Here is a 22,285-nt window from a genome sequence, read left to right as displayed (position 1 = left end):
TACTTAAGAGTACTTGATCAAAACAAAGAGGTGGCCAAAGCTCGGACGGGGAGATAACTCGAGTTTTGGGGCAGGTAAAGGACAGAGCTTGAGGCAGCTTCACACTCTGTTTTTCAGTGTTCAGGGAGAGAGAACGGCTGGGTTGCTGCTCGCTGCGAGAGGAGTTCACTGTGGCCAAAGGGGTCCAGTCCTGGGAAACCTACCATCATCTGCTCGCCCTGGAATTCTGAGCTCCTCTGCCGCCCTGCTGGAGGCTGGGCCAGCCCTGCCCCGCCCTTGGCTTCTTGGGCACTGCTCCTCTTGCTACAGTGTGACCCTGCACTGCCCTGCCCTGCTGGGACATCCTGCCATCACAGCCACCAGCCTGGGATTTCCTCCGTTCCAGCCTGGTGCTCTGAGAATTCCTGCAGGGGCATCGAGACTGAACATCCCTGGGTTTTGTAAAGCAAAGCCCTCAAGGTTCTTGGTATTGTTTTGTTATTAATGCTGTAGTTGTTTTTGTTTTGCTTTGTTATACATACTAGTAAAGAACTGCTATTTCTATCCCCAAATCTTTGCCTAAAAGCTTCTAACTGCAAATTTATAATTGGAAAAGAAGGGAGCGGGGCAGGGTGGGGGGGGATGGAGGGGTGGTTTACATTCTCCATTACAAGGGAAGCTCCAACTTTCCCTGGCAGATACCTGTCTTCCCAAACCGGGACACTGAGCAATTATGACATTGCCAGCAAAGAAGCCCAGAGCAATTACAAGTGAAAAGAGGTCTCCCCTTGCCCTTCACTTTTTGAAATGCAGCCTTAGCTCAAATTTGTCTTTAAACCCCGCTGTAGGGTATCTGGCTGTATATTGTTGTAGCAAGAAAATTCAGGGCTGCACATGTTTCTCTGCTCTTTCTTCCTTTGTAGTAGAAACCACCTTTTCCTATCTCTGGGATCCCCTTTCTAGGGGATGCTTTGAGTTTTGATATTCTGCTCCCAGTCAGAATCAATTTACCCACTCAAAAATGAAAGTAGAACCAAACTAAGTGCCTTTTTCCTTCCATACTGAATTCAGTTGAAAAAGATTTACAAGCTTGATCAGTGTTTGAAGAATAATTGCTTTAATCTTTGCTGGAAAGCACGGCTGGGTGATTTGTTTTGTCTCACAGAGATTCAGCTGGCTAACAAGGATTATAGAAGACATACACATAATGTTATGAAACACAGAAGAGTCCCACTAAGAGACTTTTGGTTTTAAAATGCATATTGCCTTAAAACTGCTTTGGATTGTCAGTGGTAGGATCCCAAACAGTGCATGCTGCTGTCTGAAAACAGCTTTCTTTCAATAGGAACAACACAAAGGAGCAAAAGCTGCTGAAAATCAGCATAAGGACTCTTGAGACTGACATGAGCAGAGCAACAACCACACAGAAAACCCTCAATACCCTCAGTGCCACCCCTGTCTAGCTGGTCTGTTTGTTTCTTATGCATTTATGTCCTTAATATGGCCATACTGTTTCACATGCCTCAATGCAACAATGGTTACTTTTATCATTGGCTTTGAGCAGGGAGGAAAAAAGTACTTCTAATTACTAATTTTTGCTTCCCCTTCTCTCCCAGATTTACTCAGCACAAAAAAAAAAAAAAAAAAAAAAAAAAAAAAAAAAAAAGTGCACCCCAGTTGTCAACTCTAATTTAAAAATTGTGAAAGTCATGGTGTTTAAAACATTTTAAAAAAAATTAAAATGTGAATTTCACATATCAAAAGTCTAACAAACGTGATGGTACTTGCCTCTCTCACTACAAGTTATACCAGTGCTGAAATCCCAGTATAGATGCAAAACCAATTTTTTTTGCCCACATCTCTGTAACTGTGTCTCTAAAGCAAGGATAAGCTTATCAGTAGCTTGAGGCACCCTGCCTTTATTCTGAAGACAATGTGAAGCTCTGTTGCTGTGCAGTAGTTGAAATAAGCAGGAGCTGCGAGGTCAGTGAGCCAAGGCAGGAGCACGGTGCCGCTCCCGCCCGGCTGTCACACGCCAACCATGTCTGCGGGGCACGGCCCCGGCTCCGCTCGCTCTCTACAGAGCCTCCTCTGCAGCTCAAGCGATAAGGGCATGGGAGCCTCAAGAAAGGCAGAAATTGCTGCTAGGTTGTGAATGGCTGTGGCACAAAGCACAATACTGAATGCAGAATCCCAAAGGAATTTAGTTGAAAGGAAAATAAATCTCAGTAACAGCCTCAGGTTTAGAAAAGGAAAGGGTTTTATGTGATTTCTTTTCAGGAGAGATACTCAGATATTAAGCGGATGGGTGACTCAGAAATGCCACGGATGTTTACTATTCTACACTTTATAGAGTCTCTCCTATAAAATATGCCAAACAACTTCATAAGCCTTAATGGATTGAATGTTTCAACATCCTGTTGGGTCAGATGATAGCAAAATAATATTCATATTAAAGATTAAAACCACCACTTTCCCACAGTCATAAAGCAAAACTAGGAACAGTAAGCCGTCCAAGCTTTTCATCACTGCACAGTTAATCTGGTTAGTTGGCACATGCTTAACACATGCCAAGCACCAGCATTCACATCAAAGCCTAAGCCCATTTGTACAGCTCTCTCTGCTTCTCTTGTTACACACAAAGCCTTATCCTGCAGCTCTTCCTATGGAGAATATTTTCTCTTCAGTCAGTGGTGTTCTTTGTACAGTGTAGGATCTTCCCCCGTCAATGATCCCTGGAACTTACTTGTCCTTTATAAGAAAGACGGGAAGTGCTAGAGAACCAGCAGCAGCCTAACAATCCTTGCCACCAATATATTGCAAATGTGTTCTGGCATAAACCCATCCTACCACAATCCAGAAAGAACTATCATGACCCTGGCTGACTTTGGATCAGAAGTTTTATCTGCATGGGCAGTGAAACTGCTGGGAAGGGGTGCATGGGCCAAGAAGTGAGTGCACTTTCTCTCTGTTGATGTAATTCTTTTGGCTTCTAAAGTGTAGGGGGAAAATTGCTTGGGAGCTGTATGCAGAACATCTCCTATATTACAGTAAAAACTCCCCTTTCCCCTCAAGAAAACCAAGCTACCTTCCCAAAAACCAGCTCTAGCAAAAAAACTGGCACTGGCTTCTTTCAATTAGACAAACATAAAAACAAACAAAAGCAGCTTCACTAGATTTTCTACTCAATAGTTTCCAAACAAAATCAGCTGCATGGCATATGCCACCAAAACAATAGCTACCAGATTAGCAGATGGTATGTTGTGAATTAATTGTTGACACAAACCCCAGACATATCACTCAATCCTCTCTTGACACCTAAATTTATTTCCCTATTCTTTTTCTTACCTCATTATATTTTTTCACAACAAGAAAAAAAAAATTAGGTACTCCATCTGGATTTAGATATGAAAAGTTAACCTGCAATTTATTATTACTCTGTTGTCCAAAAAAAAAAAAAAAAAAAAAAAAAAAAAAGGTAGTTTGATTACTGCAGAAGAAAAATAGAAAAATATGGAACAGGAAGCTCTGTGGGTCTGGATACCTCTACATTTCACAGAATCATAGAATCATTAAGGTTGGAAACGACTCCTAAGATTATCAAGTCCCACTGTATGCCTATGACCACTGTTTTCACCACTAAACCATATCCACAACTGCCACATCCATACATTTTTGAGCCATTCCTGGGCAGCTTGTTCCAATGCCAGACTACCTCTTCAGTGAAGAAATTTTTCCTAATGGTCAATCTAAACCTCCCTGGTGCAACATGAGACCATTTCCTCTTGTGTTGTCAGTTGTTACTTAGGAGAAGGGATCAACCCTCACCTCACTGCAACCTCCTTTCAGGTAGTTGTACAGGACAATAAGGTCTCTCCTGAGCCACCTCTTCTTCAGGCTGAAGAACCCGAGCTCCCTCAGTGTCTCCTCATGGGACTTGTGCTCCAGACCCTTCAGCAGCTTTGTTGTCCTCTGGACACGCTCCAGCACCTCAGTGTCTTTCTCATAGTGAGGGAACCCAGAACTGGACACAGCACTTGAGGTGTGGCCTTACCAGTGCTGAGCACAGGGGAACAATCCCTGCCCTGATCCTGCTGGCCACACTATTGCTGATCCAAGCCAGGATGCCACTGGCTTTCTTGGCCACTTGGGCACACTGCCAGCTTGTGTTCAGCCACTGTTGGCCAAGACTTATGTTTGTTCCCCTCTGCCTCCCTGGCTGAATTAACCAGATATGCCACTGAAGTCCTCTCACTCACTCTCCAGGTACAGAAAAGTGGGAGCCGGGGCTGGTGAATCCAGAGCTACATGTGCTAATCCAGCAGCTCACTGCTGCTAAAACTCTAGTACTATCCATCACTTCTCAGTTCTGCATGTCAGTTACCTAAGGGAGCACTGATCTGTCTCCCTCCCTACCCTCCAGGTACTGTTTTCACAAAATTTCAAATTTCTCCCCTATTTTATAATTTGGCTGAAACTGCCCGGTGGCATAGAAGTCAGTGAAGGTAGAAAAGGAGTCACAAGCAGTCAGAGGCAACCACATGGTCTTTGTTTCCTTTGGTCTTCAAGTTACTTAATTAATTTTACTGTTTACAAATAAAAGGAAACAAAACACCACCACACAGAAGGTTCCAGGAGTTTCCAGATCCCCAAAATCTTGGGTTTGGATCTACACAACAGAAATCGGACACTTCAATTGTAGCCTATTTTTCTGCTCAGCCAACTGTACTCCCAGAGACCTTCCCCACATGAATCACTCCTTCCTCATTCCAGCACTTGGGATCAATCAGACAGTTCTGGGCTCCTCAGTACAACAGAGACATGGAGCTCCTGGAGCAGGTCCAGAAAAGGAAACAAAGATGATTAAGGGACTTCAGCATCTCTCTTATCTGGAAAGGCTGAGGGAGCAGGGCCTGTTCAGCCTTGAGACAAGACAACTAAGAGGGGGCCTCAGCAGTGTGTGTCAGTGTCCGAAGGGAGGCTGCTGGCAGGATGGAGCCGGGACTGGCAGTGACCGTGCCCAAGGGCTCAGCAGTGAAGGGCCTGTCTGATGGAGACAGCTCCTCCCCCATCTCCCACTCACATTTTTGGATGCTGCATTCTCTTCTGTACCCTTCACTTTAAAAAGCACAATGAGGTGCTGGACTGTGGCCAGCAAACGGCAAGAAGGCCCTTGAAAGGTCTAGAAAACATGTCTTATGAGGAAGAGCTGAGGGACCTGGGGTTGTTTATTCCCAAGAGGAGCCTGAGGGGGCCTGTATCCCTCTCACAACTCCCTGGAAATAGGTTTTTGGGGCCGGTCGACTCTGCCTGCAGCACCTGGACTAGAGGGAGTGGCCTTGAACTGAGAAAGGGGACGTACAGGTTAGACACTAGAAAAATACTTTGCACTGTTGGGGTGCTCAGGCGTTGAAATATTTCCCAGGGCAGTGGTGGAGCCGCCACCCCTGCAGGTGCTCAAGAGGCGTCTGGATCCAGCGCTGGGTGATTTAGTGGCTTACAGTGATTGTGTCGGGTGGACGGTTGTACTGGATTACCTTAAAGGTCTCTTCCAGCCTTAATGGCTCGATGACTAGGGCAGACGGTGCGACAGCCCCGACAGAGGAGAACGGGCTCCCACCTCCGCCACAGGGACGAGGGGAGGGGACGGGCGGGGCGCACTCGCCCCCTGCCAGTGCCGCCGGCCTCCGCCCGCCAGGGGGCGCCAGCGCGCAGGCGCAGTCCCGCCCCGCGGGGAGGGGCCGCTGGCTGAGAGCGGTGAGTAGCGGGGGGGGCGGGGAGGCGCGCGCCTCTTTAGTGTTCCCCCCCACAGCCCCGACCCGGGAGTCCCCCGTGTCCCCTGTGCCCCCCGTGTCCCCTGTGCCCCCCGTGCCCTCCGTGTCCCCCGTGCCCCCCGTGCCCCCCGTGTCCCCCGTGCCCCCCGTGTCCCGGGAGTCTCCCGTATCCCGGGAGTTTCCGCTGGGCTGTTCCAAACTGGGGCCAAACTGCCCCCTCCGTCCCGCTGTGGCGCCAGGAGCCCCTCGCCGCCCGGGGCGGGGTTGTGCGGCCGCCCTTGGCCTGCCCTTCCCCTCCCAGGGGATCCCCAGCATCGTGTCTCCTCTGCCCCTCAGTAATCAGGAGTAGCCAAGGGCGTGTTTTTCCACCTTTGCTCAGGTGCCCATAGAATGGTTTGGGTTGGAAAGGACCTTAAATACCATCTCTCTCTAACGCCCCTGCCAGGGCAGGGACACCATTCCCAAGAGCAGGTTACTCATAAATCCCATCCAGCCTGGCTTGGAGCACGTCCAGTGATGGGGCACCCACAGCTTCTCTGGGCAACCCCTGCCAGTGCCTCACCACCCCCAGAATAAAGAATTTCTTGCGTATTCTAAGTAGCTTGAATTTCCCCTCTCTCAGTTTGTGAACCCAAGGCATTTGTGATGTGCCCAGTGTGTGTGCAAAAGTGAGACCTGCGTGCTGGGCCTGCTGGGTGGGTAGCTAAAGTGACTGCACTACAGTGGTGCTTGGGCTGTCCTTCACATAGAAGTTTTAAAAATATGTATTTTTTTCCTAGGATTGTCTTTTTAGCCGGTGGTCTGAAGACTGATGCCATTTGGTCCACAGGTGGGTAAAGCCTGTGGTAGCCAAAGGCAAGTGAAAAACCCTAAGCCCATTATCAGGAGATTTAGATTTGCTGTATGAAGATGTGAATCTCCAAAAGTTAATTTTAGATTGCACAAAATTAACAAGATTGAAAATCAGTGTGCTTAAGCGAGAATGTTGGGTGATACTGGAGGTGATCAGTAATATTTACAGCAGCTAAAACCGATGCTGTAAGACAAACTGAGTGTGAATTTGCATTCAGTGAATGCAGATTTTCCCGTTTTTTTACAGAAATTACAACTGTTTTTCATTCTACTTCTAGGAAGTGTTCAACATTAAGTAAAATGTCTTCCACCAAAACTCCAAATGAAAATGAAACATCCAAAGAGAGAAAACCAGGACTGAGGAGTGTTCAGACAACTATGCTTTTCCGAGCTGTGAACCCAGAGCTTTTCATTAAACCTGTAAGACAGTCGTTCTGAGAGAAACTAAATATGCTTAAAGAGATACATTTGCTTTAAAGTAATCATTACAAGTCTCTGTGTTTTATATAACCATCTCTTGTTACTCAATCCACTCAGAAATGTAACTAAAATATTTTTACTTTTTCCACTCTTGATTGTTGAGAGCGCAGAACATTACATTGTTTATTGCAGCTTTTATTTCACTGTTGTATTGTCTGATTCTTTTGTACCTAGCCACGTTGCTTTCAGAAAGACTGTTTAGAAATATATCACCCATGTAATTTGACAGGTTAAGTAATATTATTACTTATTATTAAGTAATAAAAACAACAGGAGTTGGTTTGAATATTTAAAAGGGAACAAATCATAGAATGCAAACTTTCTTGGTATGAAATGAGGCGATTTTTGGTAGCTTTTCAATATTTTGGATTTTCCTTTTTCTTGCTTTTATAATTAAGTTGATGATACTCAGGTTTTATTTGCATTTGCAGAACACAACAATGATTGAAATTTTGTGCATATAGTAAGTATAAATTTAAAAAATAAAAGTAGATTTTGTAATAAGAATATAAAATGTGGTTTCGAGGATTGTAATGAAGCAGGACCAGAGTGCAATCTGTTAAGAGTTTGTAGTAGAGACCTTCAGTAATTGGTTTTGTCTGGTTCATTTGTGCTGAATCAGCATTTCCAACCAGCAAAATACAGACTACTGGGAAATGTGCTGTTCTGTCTCCAGCAAGAATCTTCTTTTTCAAAGAGAAATCCTTTTCCTGTCAGAAAATTCAGTCTGCAAGAAGGCAGTGATGATTTTTGCAGATGTCAGAATAGTTTACTGTTCAGTTTCTGAGCTGAGATAGAAGAATGTAATGTTTGCGTTTAATGAAAAATGTTTTGACTAAAAACATTTACCACATTTTTTTCTTGTCAGAACAAACCTGTGATGGCATTTGGACTGATAGCAATTAGCCTTTGTGTGGCCTACCTTGGTTATTTGCATGCAACAGCAGAGAATAAAAAGGACCTCTACGAAGCAATCGACAGTGAGGGATCCAGGTATATGAGGAGGAAAACTTCCAAGTGGGACTGAGAATGTGAGAAAGGAAATCAGTAAATCACTCACAGAACTTTTCAAGGCAACTACTGTTTTTTTTCTCTTTCCCTTGAAATAATGAATAAATGTCTTTCTTGCTATTTAATCCAATTCAGGTTCCTTTATAAAATGCTGTGCCTGTACAAATAAACTGCAGTAAAGATATATGTGAAAATAAAAGTGATTTTAAGAATTGCTCTCTCTGATCTCCAAAGAGATCATTGTCAGAAAACATGAAATCACTTCAGACCTGCACTCAGTACTGGTAAATGGCTTAGAAATTAACATGATAGTTCAGCTTTCTCTTTGCTTTGATTAAATGAAGTCAGAGTTTTATCTTTTTTTTTTTTTTTTTTTTTTTTTTTTTTTTTTTTTTTTTTTAACAGAAAGAATAATCTTGTCTGTGAAAAGAAAAATAGATATCCTGATCTGTTGATAACAGTGGTGCAAGTAAACTAATTTTAAGGCAACGAAGATCTGATAAAGCAATTTGTGAAGGGTTTTATTTCATAAAGGAAACTAAAATACTGGCCAAAATAATCCTTGGATGCTTAATATACTCTTCCTTACAAATAAAAAAAAAGGTAAATCAGTAGCCAAATAGAGGAGAAAAAGTGAAACAAGTGCTTCTGTTAAGAGAAAGGTAGGAAGAACTCGGCCATTATCTTTCCTGTTTGGCATCATGTAACAGGTCAGTGAGTGTTCTGGCATCAGCCTGCCAGTTGATAGCTTTAGCTCCAGGTTGGCCAGAGTTTGTGTAATATTCTTGACTAGTCAGCAGGACTAGTTTTATTTCAACTGCATTCAAAATTAAATTCTCTATATTGCAAAGTACATTATATGACATTAATTTATTGCAAGTTACTGAACTCAAAATAAGGAATGGAAAGTCTAAAATCCCCAGGTACTGCTGTGAGTGTGGCTGGAGGGTGGGTGGGCATTGTGGTATTTCCCTAGCATCTGGTGGTCCCTTGTGAGCCTTTGAGCAAACTGTACAGGCAGGTGTTTTCCTGTTCCAGCACTGAGTCCTTCTCCCATGAGCTTCCCAGCTGCTTCTGGACGCCTCATGTTTCCTAGACAGTGTCCCATTAACGGAGCTCCAGAACATGTGGTGGGAGGGCACATACCAGGCCGTGACCTGTTTCTACCACGGACCTTTACTGATGTTATGTTGCAGTTTTCCTCTCAGTTCCTTGTATTTACAGACCCAACAAGGGCTCCCAGGAAGCTGGGAGCTCCTCTTTGTCACCCCTCTTCTGACCAAGGTGGCTTCTGTCAGGCCAGAGAAAGAACATGCCGGAACTCCTGCTTTGCCACTCTGGCAGTTGCTTTGGGTTTTATCAAAAGATTCTGGTACTGAAGATAAAAAAGGTCACTGACTGCCTTGAGGGATAGCAGTTGCACCATGAGGTTTCTCTGTATCTCCCTCAAAGTCCTTCACTTGAATCTGTGAGTTTATTCCTGTTCTTGTTTTATAGTTAACTGTATCTTGAGTTCAGTGGGGCTTTGGTTAAGCTGCCTCCTTCCTAAAAAAGGAAGTGAGCTCTACCTATAAAATAAAGCTGATTTTTGTAAAAGGGCATTTTTGCAGCCTTTAAAAGCAGACTCCCCTATGTCAGCCTGCTGCCCTACAACAACAAGGTTCCTGGGCAAAAATAAGTTTGCAGATGAGGAAACTATTCGCCTTTTAAATGGTGAAGGAACTTCCAGGTGAAATTATCAAATATTCAGAACTCTCACATGCTGTGCTTATCCTGCAGAATATATTTTGTTTGGTGTTTGTGAAGGATTTTTAGAATAAATCTGTTCTTTTAAAAATGATTGCACAGGATTTTGGCTCTTTTCAGTTCATTAAAATGCAGAGGCCTCGTATGTTCACATGAATTTAATTAAATTATTCCCAAATCAGTGCTACAAGTAATATTTTTATCTGTTTTTCTGTAGGCTTTTAGAATACATGCTTTGATCCTTTTCAGATGAATTGAAAGCCCACTCTTCACATATTTGAGAATAATGCAGGATTTGTGTTCTCAAGATTTTCAGTTTTGTTTTGTGAAGTGAATATGGATCTGGCAGTTACTGGAGAAAAGAAAGCAGGACTGGGAGGCACAAAAGATCATAGACTGACCTGGACAGGGTGTAGGCATGTGCATGCCAGTGACACTTCTTACAAAAGCTGTCTGAGATGGGGCCTCTTGAATGTTGGCTGGACTCAAGTCCTGTTAACCAGGTTACTTTAGAACTGTGAGGTTGAAGGAAGAATGAGTATTTAAATTTGTCCTATTGTTTCTTTGGCAGCTGCTGTACAGATAACTCGATACACAATTTATATATAAAGAAGAGATAAAGTAGTGCAAATACAGAGGTATGTGGTAGGTTAATGAATGTTACAGTATCAACACAACCATTTGCTGTTTTAAGTACCTGATTTTTATCATAAAAACAATGTGTGTATAAGGATTAAAGGGGAAAAAAACCCCGCCCAAATAAAACTGCTTTGATACCAAAATTTGTTTGCTCTGAAAGCGTGGCACCCCTTTTGCATCTGGAGGACAAACACACAGCACCAGTATAGTTTCTCTTGTTCTGTGCTTCTCAAATTCAGTCTTCAACTATAGTGATAATTATCTATAATGGATGATAACTGGCTTGACAAAAACTATGAGTCAAAATTATTTCCTGGTCAGAGGCTCTTTGAGCTTTTTGCCAGTTCCTTCCTGTGTGTGCTGACTTTACCAAGAACAACAACAAAATGCTATGATTAAAATGCCCCAAACCATATCTGTTGTACTGTTCCTAAGATCTCCTTAGACTACGTGGTATGAATGGCAGTTGTTGGCATTCAACAACAAAAAGCAATTAAACAATTAAAAGGCTACTGTAATGCTGTTTAACTATTAACAGGGAAAGTTAGTTCTTTGTGAGTGAAACCAGCCCTTCCCCGGTAACAGTTGCTACATAGGAAGCTGCATTCAGGCTGGGAAGGGTCACTTCATGTAACATTCCCTTATCATCTGTCTCTTGGATGTTACTGAATTGTCAGTGTGCTTCAATCCTAATTGGAAAGCAAATGTTTCAGCTGCTTGCTAAAAAGTAATTGCCAATGATTTTTCTCCTTTCACCAGCTTGTGTGTTTTCTGTACCGACAGTAAAAGTTTTGCCTGCAAATGAAATCTGTCTGGAATAGAGTTCTGACACACTAGTACCTATTACAGAATGACACTGGAACACCACAATGATTAGAAGTTCTGATCTGGATTCCTTTGTTGTGTTCAAAAAGGTACTACCACCACCTCCCAGTGCTACTTTTGATCAGATTCAGGAGTATAAGCCTTCCAGAACACAGTATTAAACTTAACCTAAGATACTGGGAAAGTTAATTTCTGAAATTCCTTTTTTTTGGTGCAGTCTGCAATTTAGGAAAACCCCAAGTCCTCTTGATTCTGTATGTTCTGGCCAGTCATGAATGAGTTCACAACTTGGTGAGAAAGAACTGCTGCATATTGGTAACTCCAGAATATTCAGAGGGGGAACAGGGTCAGCTGTTCTGAGGTGCATGAAGCATTCAGAGTTGGGCATAATGAAGTGAAAAGCTTTTAGCAAAGGAGCTGCAGGACCATTAGCAAGTGTTTTCTGAAGATCAAGCTTCTTCTTTGGTAGAGTTATGTTTGATTTGACATTTGTGCAGATCATTCCATCATCCTTTAACAGGACACAACTGAGATGTTTTATCCTGAAACTCACCTTTTACCTGCTTCTAGCTCCTGACCTTAGACTGAAGCTCTGTACAGTTTCTTGAGGTTTGATTTTTTCGTGGCATCCCACAATGATAACCTCAGTGATGAAGGGCTCACAGTAGCATTCATAAGTTTGAGGATCTAGGAAGAATCTGAAGTATAGGCTATGCCTGATTGTCATAGAAGTTTCTGATCAGCAGTGTAAAGTTTTGTAGAAATCACCCTGTGCATGGTTTTTTAATGTGTGTTGTGAAGAGGAATGTTTGGTTTCTATTTTAAACAATAGCAAGAGTTTATCAATGTCCTGAGAGCCCTGGCAGCAGGGTGAGTGCCATGCATGCCTGGGAGCATGAGGCTTCAGCCTTACATTGACATGCACAGTGTGAAACACCCAGAAGGCCAGAGGCCTTCTCTTTTTCAATTATTTTCTCTTCGCTGCTTGATAAAATGGACAGGGGAGGAGCTGTGTCATCAAAGCACAAAATGTTTCATTGCTGTGGAAATAGCCAGCATGACAGAACTGAGTGTTTGACAACCAAGATTGTAATTTTGAATAATAATAATAAAAAAGTTCAGTTTGGGTTTTTTGTTTTTTTTTTTTTTTTTAATGCTTGTCATAACCAGAACCTTTATTCATCAGAGATTTGAACCCTAGTGCCAGAAGAAGTACTTAGCCTGAAAAATGAAAGGCTTTGTGCTTTTTGAGATGTGAGCTTGAGCTGGCTGGATTTTTAATTCATTTTCAGAACATTTCACTACTTTTTAAAATTACATTTTTATTTTATGGACTTCATTTTAAGTTCACTGTCAGGCCTTGCTTCAGCCAGTAACAGAACCGGATTAGGTTCATTTCCTAAGGGCAGTAAAGTACAGGCTTAACTTTAAATCTGTCCTGGAGGTTCATCTCCATCAAAGCTAGGAAAGTGTTTAACAGATTGGCTGAACCTGGACCCTAAGTGGGGTGGAGAAGGAAAGCAGCCAACATAGGTCTATTCCTAAATGAAGCATGCCAACTGTAGCTTTATGTTTCTCTATATGCTTGACTCATGCTTTATATGGTTTTTGGATATCTGAGAAAAGACTGATATACACAAAGAGATCCTTTTGGATCTGAGCCTTCCTGCTTTCTGCAGCACTTCACAGAGCTTTTCACTGCCGGAGCACCCGAGCGCTCCTCAGGCAGGCGTTGCTCAGCGCGTCTGACACCTGTCATCCTTAGTCTTGCAGACTCCCACAGCATGATGAAGTGCTCACAGAGAATTGCTGGAGTGTTTTACTTTGGAATTTTATTTTATACAAGTTTCTAAATAGCTATCTGATTATACTGCAAGTGGTCAGAGCAGTGTGCTTGGCATCTCAAGAGGAAAAGCAGGGAGGTTTACAGTGGTCTTAAGTTTTCAACAGAGTTCATTCCATTTAATGAGGCTGTTTTCCAAGGGAGCTCTGGCTCTTGCTGTCATAGTATCTACTGGCAATAGCTTGCAGAATCTTAGTTCTTTGTGTTTAACCATTCAATTACTTGCCATAAGACTGTTACATATCTTCATAGACCTGAGTGCTTAGGATTTGAACATGTATCATTTGCCCTGATAATATTGGTTCCAAGGACTAAGGGCTGGGGAGAATTCCCAGGCGCAGAATTCTACAGGTGAAACAAAATAAGAGACAGATATAATTGAACTTTTATATTTTTTGGGGTTTGTTTCTGGCAGTTCATTCTTGCAGTTCATTTAACCTTAGTTAGCTTAGTTCTTAGTGGGCTAAATGCTAACTAACAATGAGCTTGGACAGCTGGTAGCAAAAAATTTATTCATCATCTGTCTAAGCAAATACATCAGTGCATGAGTGATTGAAGTGGGGTTTTAAGTGTAGGATAGTTTGAAGTCCATCACTCTAAGACTAAGAAGTGAACACAAGTGAAGTCGCTGCTTTCTTGTGGAACAGTTTAATTCATATAAAATCTTTGAACAGGTATTTGGCACGCTCTAGCACTATTTCTGACTGACATGTCTGTAAAGCCTTACCTCACTGAATTATGGAAGCTCTGTGGATAACTGATGTTCCATGTTCATTTCCCTTTTACATCCACACTGAAAAAATCCAAACTTCATGTTCATAGTTGTCTAATTAAATGCATAAACTGCACAAAACACATGCATGTGTCTGTGCGTAAGGCAACATGAGGAGCAATTCTGCAAGCTGCATGTTAGAAAAGCAAGATAATGTTGAAGTGTTTCAACTCTCTTTGAACAAACTGTTAAAATCCTCTTACACTGATAGATAAGTAGACGTGTTAGTTCTCTACTGGGGAGAGCATAATATAATCATTGTTCTGCAATGCCTTTCTGCTCACATGGAAGGAAGAAGTCACCCTGTCTTACAGGGTTAGCCCACTTTTTATCTGGGATTCAGTGGCAGGGACTGATACAAACCATGGCTGGTACAGGGGTAGGTGTTGTCTGTGGTGAACCTTTGTCCTGAGCACCTCATTCATCCAGACAAGACCAAGGGCCCTGGTGAGTGCACATCCCAGGCCCTTCTTGATCTACAGCCTTTGGAGGCATATTTGGAGACAGGCAGCAGGGGCTTCAGATCTGGCCAGCTGTACATATCTATGCTGCCAGCACACTCTGGGGTGGACTTACTCAGTGATGTATGCACAGCACATACAGCTCATAACAGTCTGTCAGACCCTGGCTTCTCATTGCCTCTTGGGAAGGGAAAAACATTTTGTTTTACTGCTTTCAAATGTTAAGTTGAAGGCGTGTTTGTTCCACTTAGAAAGAGCATGTCCTTCTAGGTCTGTGTGCTTGGTTTTGGAGAGATAAAAGGAGCCACAGCTTGGCCTAAATGAGTAGTTTGGTAATGTAGATAAATAGACAAGATAGCAAGCAGTAGGATCACTGTGGGATCTGGAGAGCTGTTCACCATGGACACTATTTGGTATTTCAAGGAAATATTTTAGCAAGTAAAGTAACTAAGCACAATTGAAGAGATTCTTTCTTTTTCCCCTTGTAGTTTTACTCACTGCACAATATTAATTATGATTAACTGGCAAGTTTTAAAAAAACACCATTTCATATTCTATAAATTTCTGCATGTCAGGTACTGTGAGTACATGAGCTACTGAGAGCTAAGAAAAATTGTGGGCTCAGACATACAAGCAAGTTTTCCATTGCATGAAGCAAAGACAGCATGTTTGTTAGCTGATTTTGTTCCTGTCTGAGAAGTATTGCAGCATAAGAAGTAACACTACCCACTTTACTTGCAACTCTGATTCTGAGGGAGTGTGAATACATTCTTTATGACTGTTATGGCTGAATGATGCAAATAAAGAATCTTTCAGATAACATCTGGACTGCTCAAGTGCCAGTGATGGCACATATTGACAGCAGAGTGCATGAGACAAAGCCTAGAATGGGGAGCTGTAATGCTGCACTGAATAATACAGAAAACAGGCTTTCTCTATTAGTCATTCAGGAGATGTCTAATAATTGCCAGAAAGTCCCACAGTCTCAGGAACAGTCAAACTTTCTCTCTAAGGCAGTGCTATGGAAGACTGAAAAGTGGGTTGTCTAATTACTGTAGCTGAGCAGCTGAATTAGTAGAGAGCTGTGGAGTATGGCTGAGAAGCAGCTAATTAATAAAATAGAGACATCTTGCTTGTTAATCCCTCAAAGGTCTGCAGAAGAGCTCTGTGACATCTTAAAAGGAAGATATGCAGATTGTGAAACCTCTGAATGCCTCGCATGGAGAAATGAAGTGTGAAAGGAGCTAATGAGGCTGGTAGCATTTGGAGTGTGAGCACACACTGTCTGTGCGTGTGAGGCAATTAAGGAGCCGCAGCGCCTGATGGGCACCAGAGTGCAGAATGAATGCACCGTGTCTGTGCATGGGTGGAGGGGTACCCACACTGAGAGAAACTCAGCCAATTGGGATTTGAGTTACTGGTGTGATTTCCTTTGCTGGGCTTAATTAACAGAAGTGCAGCATTACGTTTGCTGCTATTTAAAATACAGAGGAAAGCAACGTGAGTGACCAATCGCAGAATGCAGAAAATGTCTGGTGGGAGATGCAGATGCTGGAACAACTGGCGTTAATATTGGCTAGTAGGTACAGTACATGGGTGTTTTGAGGATACTTAGGCACAGTTCTGTCTGGGCATATGTCAGCCGTGACCAGAGAGAAACACAAATCCTAGAAGGAAGACTGAGCCAATAACAAGGATGGCAACATCCTCAGGAGTAAGAAGACCTGTACTCTCTTCATTGCAGCTTACTGGGACTAGCAATCAGCTGGCTGTCTTTGGGTCTATGAGCAAACCAAGAGTAAGGTAAACAGCTTGACTAACAACAGCTAGTAATCTAACTCCAAGCCTCATTCTTATTGCTGGGTCTTGCCTTTCTTTTGTATACTTGGACTTTTCCACTGTACAGCTGCAGTCTGCTGTTGCTTTTCCTAAAACTTCAGTGACTAGAGAAAAATCCTACTCATCAAGGTGTCTGAGCACCATATTTTTCCATTATTTCTCTCATAATATTACATTCTTCCTTCTTCAAGTCAACTTTCCAAAAGGCAGAGGCACTTCCAATTTGTTTATTCAAAAACCTAATCCACACTATAAACGAAATATTGCTGGCTAGTCCACTTCATTCTGTTTTCCTTCACGGCAACTTAAACTGCTGATGTCAGATTAGTTGCAGGGCTCTGGGTGCTATATCTGCTAGCCACAATAGCTGCAGTCCCTTCCCTGTGTTGCCTGTGGTGTCCCGCAATGATTCCTGCATTTGGAAATTTGGGGATTTTTTACCTGATGTGCCACACATTACAGAAGTTAGATTTCAAAAAAAGAGTTATTTAACTTTGAGTCTAGCCAAGTACTGCAAGTAATAGGTTTTGTGATAGAGTAGTTTAACTCTGAGGCTGGAATCTGACCTACTTTGACTCTATACCTAAGGTGTTAGCGATCTTTGATATGTTTCTGATAGTCTCTCTTTAGTGTGAGGTTTATAATTCTGATTCATACTCAGTTCTGATTTTGAATGTGGATTTAAAAGTCAGTGATCTGGACCTTCAGCCTTAAACTTCACCTTGAATGATCTTATCATTTCATTGTATTGATAGGAGCCTGATGCTGAGACACTTAGCCATTCTAGTGAGCACCTTAAGTCCTTCTGTCACATTCCCTTTAAAATACTAAGTATGTCTGTCTGCCAGATATGCTTATTTCTGGGTCACCTGACTAGATGATGCCATCTTATCCTGTTTTCTGCTCTCCTGCTTCTACCTGGACAGCATCAGCATTCATATTTAGTGACTTTTCAGGTGTTGCATCTAATTTCTCAGTTACAAAGGACATTTCTAGTATCAATAATGATCTCAACTTGAATGTATCTTTCCTATATTTTCCTATATTCAGGAAGGTGGTTTTCTGCATACTGTTGTATTATAAACACATTCTTCATATACAGGAATGAAATTTAGGGACTTTTGAAATAAAGGTCATTGTAATAAGAGGAGATTAATTCTTAGGTTACTTGAACTAGAATATTTCAATGCATTAAATCTTTAGAGCTGAGTGCCATGAGAAAATGACTGAGGGGTCAACTCTCAAAATACTGTTCAGTGGGATACACATTCTCTTACATTTCCAGTCTGACTTGATAACTATCTACATAAGCTGTTGTTTACAGACATAGCTTTAAGTAACCTTGGAAAGTGTGTCTTGAAGCTCCCAACCTCTTCCTCTAAGGCCTAACATCTTCCTTCTGAACACCAAATGCTTGCACTTTTTGGCTTGTGACTTTCAGTGTCTGCAGGTTGGAAGAATTGAGATGCCAACACCTGTTAAGTAAGCTAGCTAGAAGGTCTCCCTAACCATAATTTCTACATTCAAAACATAATTCTGAGGTGTTTTAAGAGCTTTTCAATAAACTATGACTTCAAACAGAAGTTGTAGTAGGAGATGCCATGGTTGAACATGCATACAAATCATCTAAAGATGGGTAGTCCTAGGGAAAAAAGTGTAGCCTATGGGTCTTCTAAAGGAAGACCTTTACAAAGAGTTGCTGTCAAACACTACATAAGGTGTCATAAAATATGCAAGGCCTGCAAACTCACTAATCCCAAAGAGTCAGGGCACATGTGTCTCAGATATGTCAAAGCATAAACTAAGACCTGAAACATTTCCAGCACTGGCAAGGCTAGTATCAAAATGCCAGCTGGGTCAGAACTGGAGCTCGAGTGTCAGTTTTCCTCGAGATAATATAGGGGTGCAAGGCAGCACTAAAGAGGATCCTTTGGGGGTAACTTTTAGTTACAGCCTCTCCCTCTTGGTACAAAAGGAGAGTTTTCTTATTAAAACTGAAAAGTTATTCTGGATTTGGAGCTACATGTTGAAAACAGATTATGCCCCTTTGCTTTCTGAATCAGATATTAAAAGTACCCTCACCTTGCTGAAAAGACATTAGCATTACTTTCAAGTAAGGCCACATTTTTACATAATGAATTCCACTTTAAGAGGGGAGATTGGTGAGTCCAGTCAACACATGTAGATCTTTTGATATAAAAAAGGATATTTGCTCTTGATTCAATAGAGAATAAGGTAAATGCTTGCTGGAATGTTTAATGCATTATCGTTAGTCACATGAGGAATACAGAGGAGGAACTGGCTGCTGCTGTAATATCTGTGTTAAACTTCTCCTATACTCTCTTTTCTGCAAGACTGACTGTTTTGTGGTGTGTGGGTGTGTGTTAAACTTCTTTCCTCACTAGAAATTAAAAGTCACATTAGTGGTCACTTTTGAATAATAACTTGGATGAGCTTAGGTTAAAGTTAACTCCCTAAGGTGTGTTTCTTTTTACAGGGCAACTCTTGAATTCCACAACAGAAAAAAACCCCAAATGTGTAAATGTGTTTGTCTTCTGACTTTAATTCTATATTTATACATTGCATCCTTGTGCCAATGAAAAAACAGAAGGCAAAGACAACAGATGCCATCACTGTGATGAGGAAGAGGAGGCAGCTCAAGAAAATAAAAAGTCTCCCCATTTCTTAATGTGTTTAATCAATATCAGAATATAGCTGTGAAATGATTATTCTTGTAACCAGCTTGTGTTAGTTTCCCATTTCTATCTAGGTACTGATTAAATATAAATGGTAATTTGTCTATGGATAATTTAGAATGGAAACTGGGTAACATTCAGGAATACATATATATATATATATATATATATATTCAATAATATCCATCTCTTGGTTATTAAACAGATGGTGCTCTTCTATAGAAGGCTTGCTGACCTCTCCTGGGTAAAGACTCTTAAATGGTTTGGAATGCTGTATTTGTTAATGAGAGAAATGTGATCTCCATCACAAGCCGGACTGATCCTTTCATCTGTTACAAACTACGTTAGATGAAACTGCTGTAGTCAAGAGCAGCAAATTCCCATTCCATCTCACAAACCATGTGAAAGAAACAGTTTCAAAGCATGACTCGGATAAGGTTGTAATATGGGTTTAGTTCAGTAAGCTGAGCTTTATAAGTGAAAGCTTGGAATTACTAACTTTGCTGCCAAGGGAAAGTTCTTATTCTTTTAATTCTGCTGCCAAAAAGGGCTCTATTGGCAGGTACTGGAGAGTTCCTGGATGACTTTGCTGGAAACCTTGCAATGTTACAGAAACCACCAGCCACCCAGTCTGCTGCATATGGGACATGAACTGTAATTCACTGACATTATTGCTGGTCAATTAGAGGTGCACCCGTGTGACTGAGGCCTTGATCTGTGTCTCTGCTGTGCAAGCTGACACATGCTCTTGCAGGCTTGCCAATTCTGTACTGAGCTCTGCAGAGACCATCCTCTGCAGGGCTTTCACCAAGGACAATGGGGAGTTGGAATCCTTTCATACTATGATGTGGGACCACTATGATCTTGCCAGAGGATTCCTGGGAAGCTGCCAAAAAGATAGCAAAACCTTCTTTTATTCCATTCAGAAGGAAAATAACCTGGGATTCTCTACACACACCACACTAGCAGAGTTCTTTCAGTATGTGCCCCCAATCTTTTTAGCTTTAAATCCAAGGTTAAGATGTCAGAATGTATGTGGTTCAAAGATGCTCCTGAACAAAAAGCTTCTAATACTGTAAAAGCCTGAAAGTCTTAGTTTCATCTGTTCCTGTGCTTGGTTTTATCTAAGCAGCAATATGTTGAGTGACTTGTAGTGAGTCTTGAAAGTCTGGCAGTGTAAAAGGATATACGTGGTATTGAAAGACTTCTTGAAAGAACTGAGCTCATTTGGAAGTGAATAAGCGTTGAAGTCTATAAGCCCTATAAGTTTCTAAAGGCCCTGCTGCTTGCATCTTTTTTTCTTGTTTACTAAAATTATTTTTCCTTTACTAAAATTATTCTTCCTCTAAGAATGCTAAAACTGCATATATTTCTGTTCCTTTAGTGAAAAAAACTACTTTTTTTTGATACTGTAAACCTTAACCTAAAATCATATTTTAGTTGCCTTGCAGCCTTACGTATGGACAAAAAGATCTGTGCTCTTGCAATTTACTTATCTGTTCTCACACAAATGCTGGTACAGGAAGCAGGCTGGAAAACCTGAGGAGTACAATACTGTCTAAAGCCCAGGGGAACAGTAAGAACCATGATAACCCCACAGGAGAATGGCAGCTGGTGTTAGGTGGTGGCTTTTTCTTGGTTCTCAGAAGGTTCCTGTCAGGCCTCTTTCCTCTTGTACACAAAGTGTTTTGTTAAATCCAGCTTATGGCATTAAGGAGTTTCTGAATTCAAACATGCTGTGTGGATTTGTCACTCTGCACTGCACCAGATCTCCTTCCACAGCTCCTGGCAATAATGTTCTTACAGCACCTTCTACTGAACTCTTTTAAAAATGGGAATTTTCTTTCCAGTAAAAAGTCATGTCGGCTTGATACCATAATGTGCTGGAAAAGCTGGATATCAATGGGTATCAGTATGACTTTTTACTGAGGAGAGCAAAACTTGTCCCCTTTGCCCTTTCCTTGCAGGCTATCTTAATGAATCTGATGTGTGTGAACCAGAGAAGTGGTGAGTCTCCCCGAAGGATTTACAACGTTTGAAAGCTATCCTCTTGAATTTAAGCTGGAGGCAGGAATTTCTTGAATTTTTTTGCAGCAGTTTCTTTCTCCTCCCCCTGAAAGCGACCATCCTGCAGTGTCACTGTATGTGCACACAGAGGAGAGCAACCACAACGTTTATTTCTCTAAGTATTTCAATGGTTTTGACTAATCTACTGGCGTCAGAATCAAAGAAACCAGAACTAGAACAGAAAGGTGCAAAAAATGGCAGACTAGCTTCTTCAGCAACTTACAGAGTCACACAGAATCACAGAATGGGTAAGATTGGAAGGGACCACAGAGGGCCATCTAGTCCTGCCTCTCTGCTCCAACAGGGTCATCCTAGAGCACATTGCACAGGATTGTGTCCAGATGGTTCTTGAATATCTCCAGTGAGGGAGACTCTACAGCTTCTCTGGGCAATTTGTTCCAGTGTGTGGTGACCTGCACAGTAAAGAAGTTCTTCCTCATATTCAGGTGGAACTTCCTGTCCATCAGTTTCTGCCCATTGCTGTTTGTCCTATTGCTCAGCACCACTGAGAAGAGCTCAGTTCAATCCTCATTTCAGAGACTGATAGACATTATGAGGTCCCCTCTCAGTCGTCTAAAGGCTGAACAGCTCCCTCAGGCTTTCCTTGTAAGAGACATGCTCCAGTCCCCTCAATATCTTTGTTGCCCTCCACTGGACCTGGTCCAGGAGCTCCATGTTATATACACATGCACAGTCATCTCTCAGCTTTATTTCCCCCTCACACATACACCTCACACTGTATGCATAGCCCATTTTCCTTACCTGTTGTATGTTATTCTTCTCTTCTTGACTTCAAATGGTAGAAACATTGCCTGTCAGTACAAACAAGAGGCAAGAATATTTCCTTCAGCTGCAGGCCTCTTGTTAGATCCAAGTCTTCAACAGGACATGGAAACAGTTTTTTTCCTCACATGCTGATCAGAAGTCCCTTCTGCAGCTCATTGAAAGGCTGCTCGGAGTCACTGGGGTAGAAAATTTTTGACCTCCAAAGTAGTCCAATGACTCCCTCACCCACAGATGTGTGTGCTAGGAATATCTGTCTTCATTAAAAGTAGGGGGTGCAATGCAAGAACAAAGCAAGAGGCTATTTCATGCAAGCCCTAAGTACAATAGCATTCCAGTCAGGTATTGTGTAAATGTTTGATCTACTGCTCATGTTTTAAGGTGTGACTTGGGCAGGTTCTACTTGACTGGGACAAAACTAGATTTACTGCCAGATGTACCCATTGATGTAGAGTCATTAACTCAAGCTCTTGGGGGAAGGTTGACATTGTGGGTATTTTCCAGACAGTTCTAGAAGA

General features: G+C 41.9%; 2 protein-coding genes across 6 annotated transcripts in view; one reads left to right on the top strand and one right to left on the bottom strand.

The window, feature by feature from the left end:
* GJB7 (gap junction protein beta 7) overlaps positions 1-22,036 on the bottom strand; it is a 33,261-nt gene extending 11,225 nt beyond the window's left edge. For 2 of the 4 annotated variants that reach the window (XM_083856474.1, XM_083856477.1), the window contains exon 1: positions 21,747-22,036. The gene's annotated coding sequence lies outside the window, so the exon portion shown is untranslated. Of the gene's footprint in view, positions 1-5,516; positions 5,638-21,746 lie in introns of those variants that run through there. The other 2 variants (XM_083856478.1, XM_083856476.1) reach the window with 2 other exon arrangements.
* Positions 5,700-8,295, top strand: SMIM8 (small integral membrane protein 8). 2 transcript variants are annotated; one of them, XM_083856480.1, is made up of 4 exons: positions 5,700-5,736; positions 6,533-6,582; positions 6,884-7,025; positions 7,954-8,295. In XM_083856480.1, the coding sequence occupies exons 3-4, from the start codon at positions 6,906-6,908 to the stop codon at positions 8,110-8,112; spliced, it is 279 nt and encodes a 92-aa protein (XP_083712606.1). In that variant the 5' UTR covers positions 5,700-5,736; positions 6,533-6,582; positions 6,884-6,905; the 3' UTR covers positions 8,113-8,295. The 2 variants fall into 2 exon arrangements, with proteins under 2 accessions (XP_083712606.1, XP_083712605.1); XM_083856479.1 differs by having other exon boundaries at positions 5,720-5,736; positions 6,533-6,612; positions 6,888-7,025.
* Positions 22,037-22,285: the final 249 nt, after the last annotated feature.

The sequence above is a fragment of the Zosterops lateralis genome (genome assembly GCF_965231275.1).
Source record: "Zosterops lateralis genome assembly, chromosome: 3".
NCBI classification, from domain to species: domain Eukaryota; kingdom Metazoa; phylum Chordata; class Aves; order Passeriformes; family Zosteropidae; genus Zosterops; species Zosterops lateralis.
This window is presented reverse-complemented; position numbering and strand designations above follow the sequence as displayed.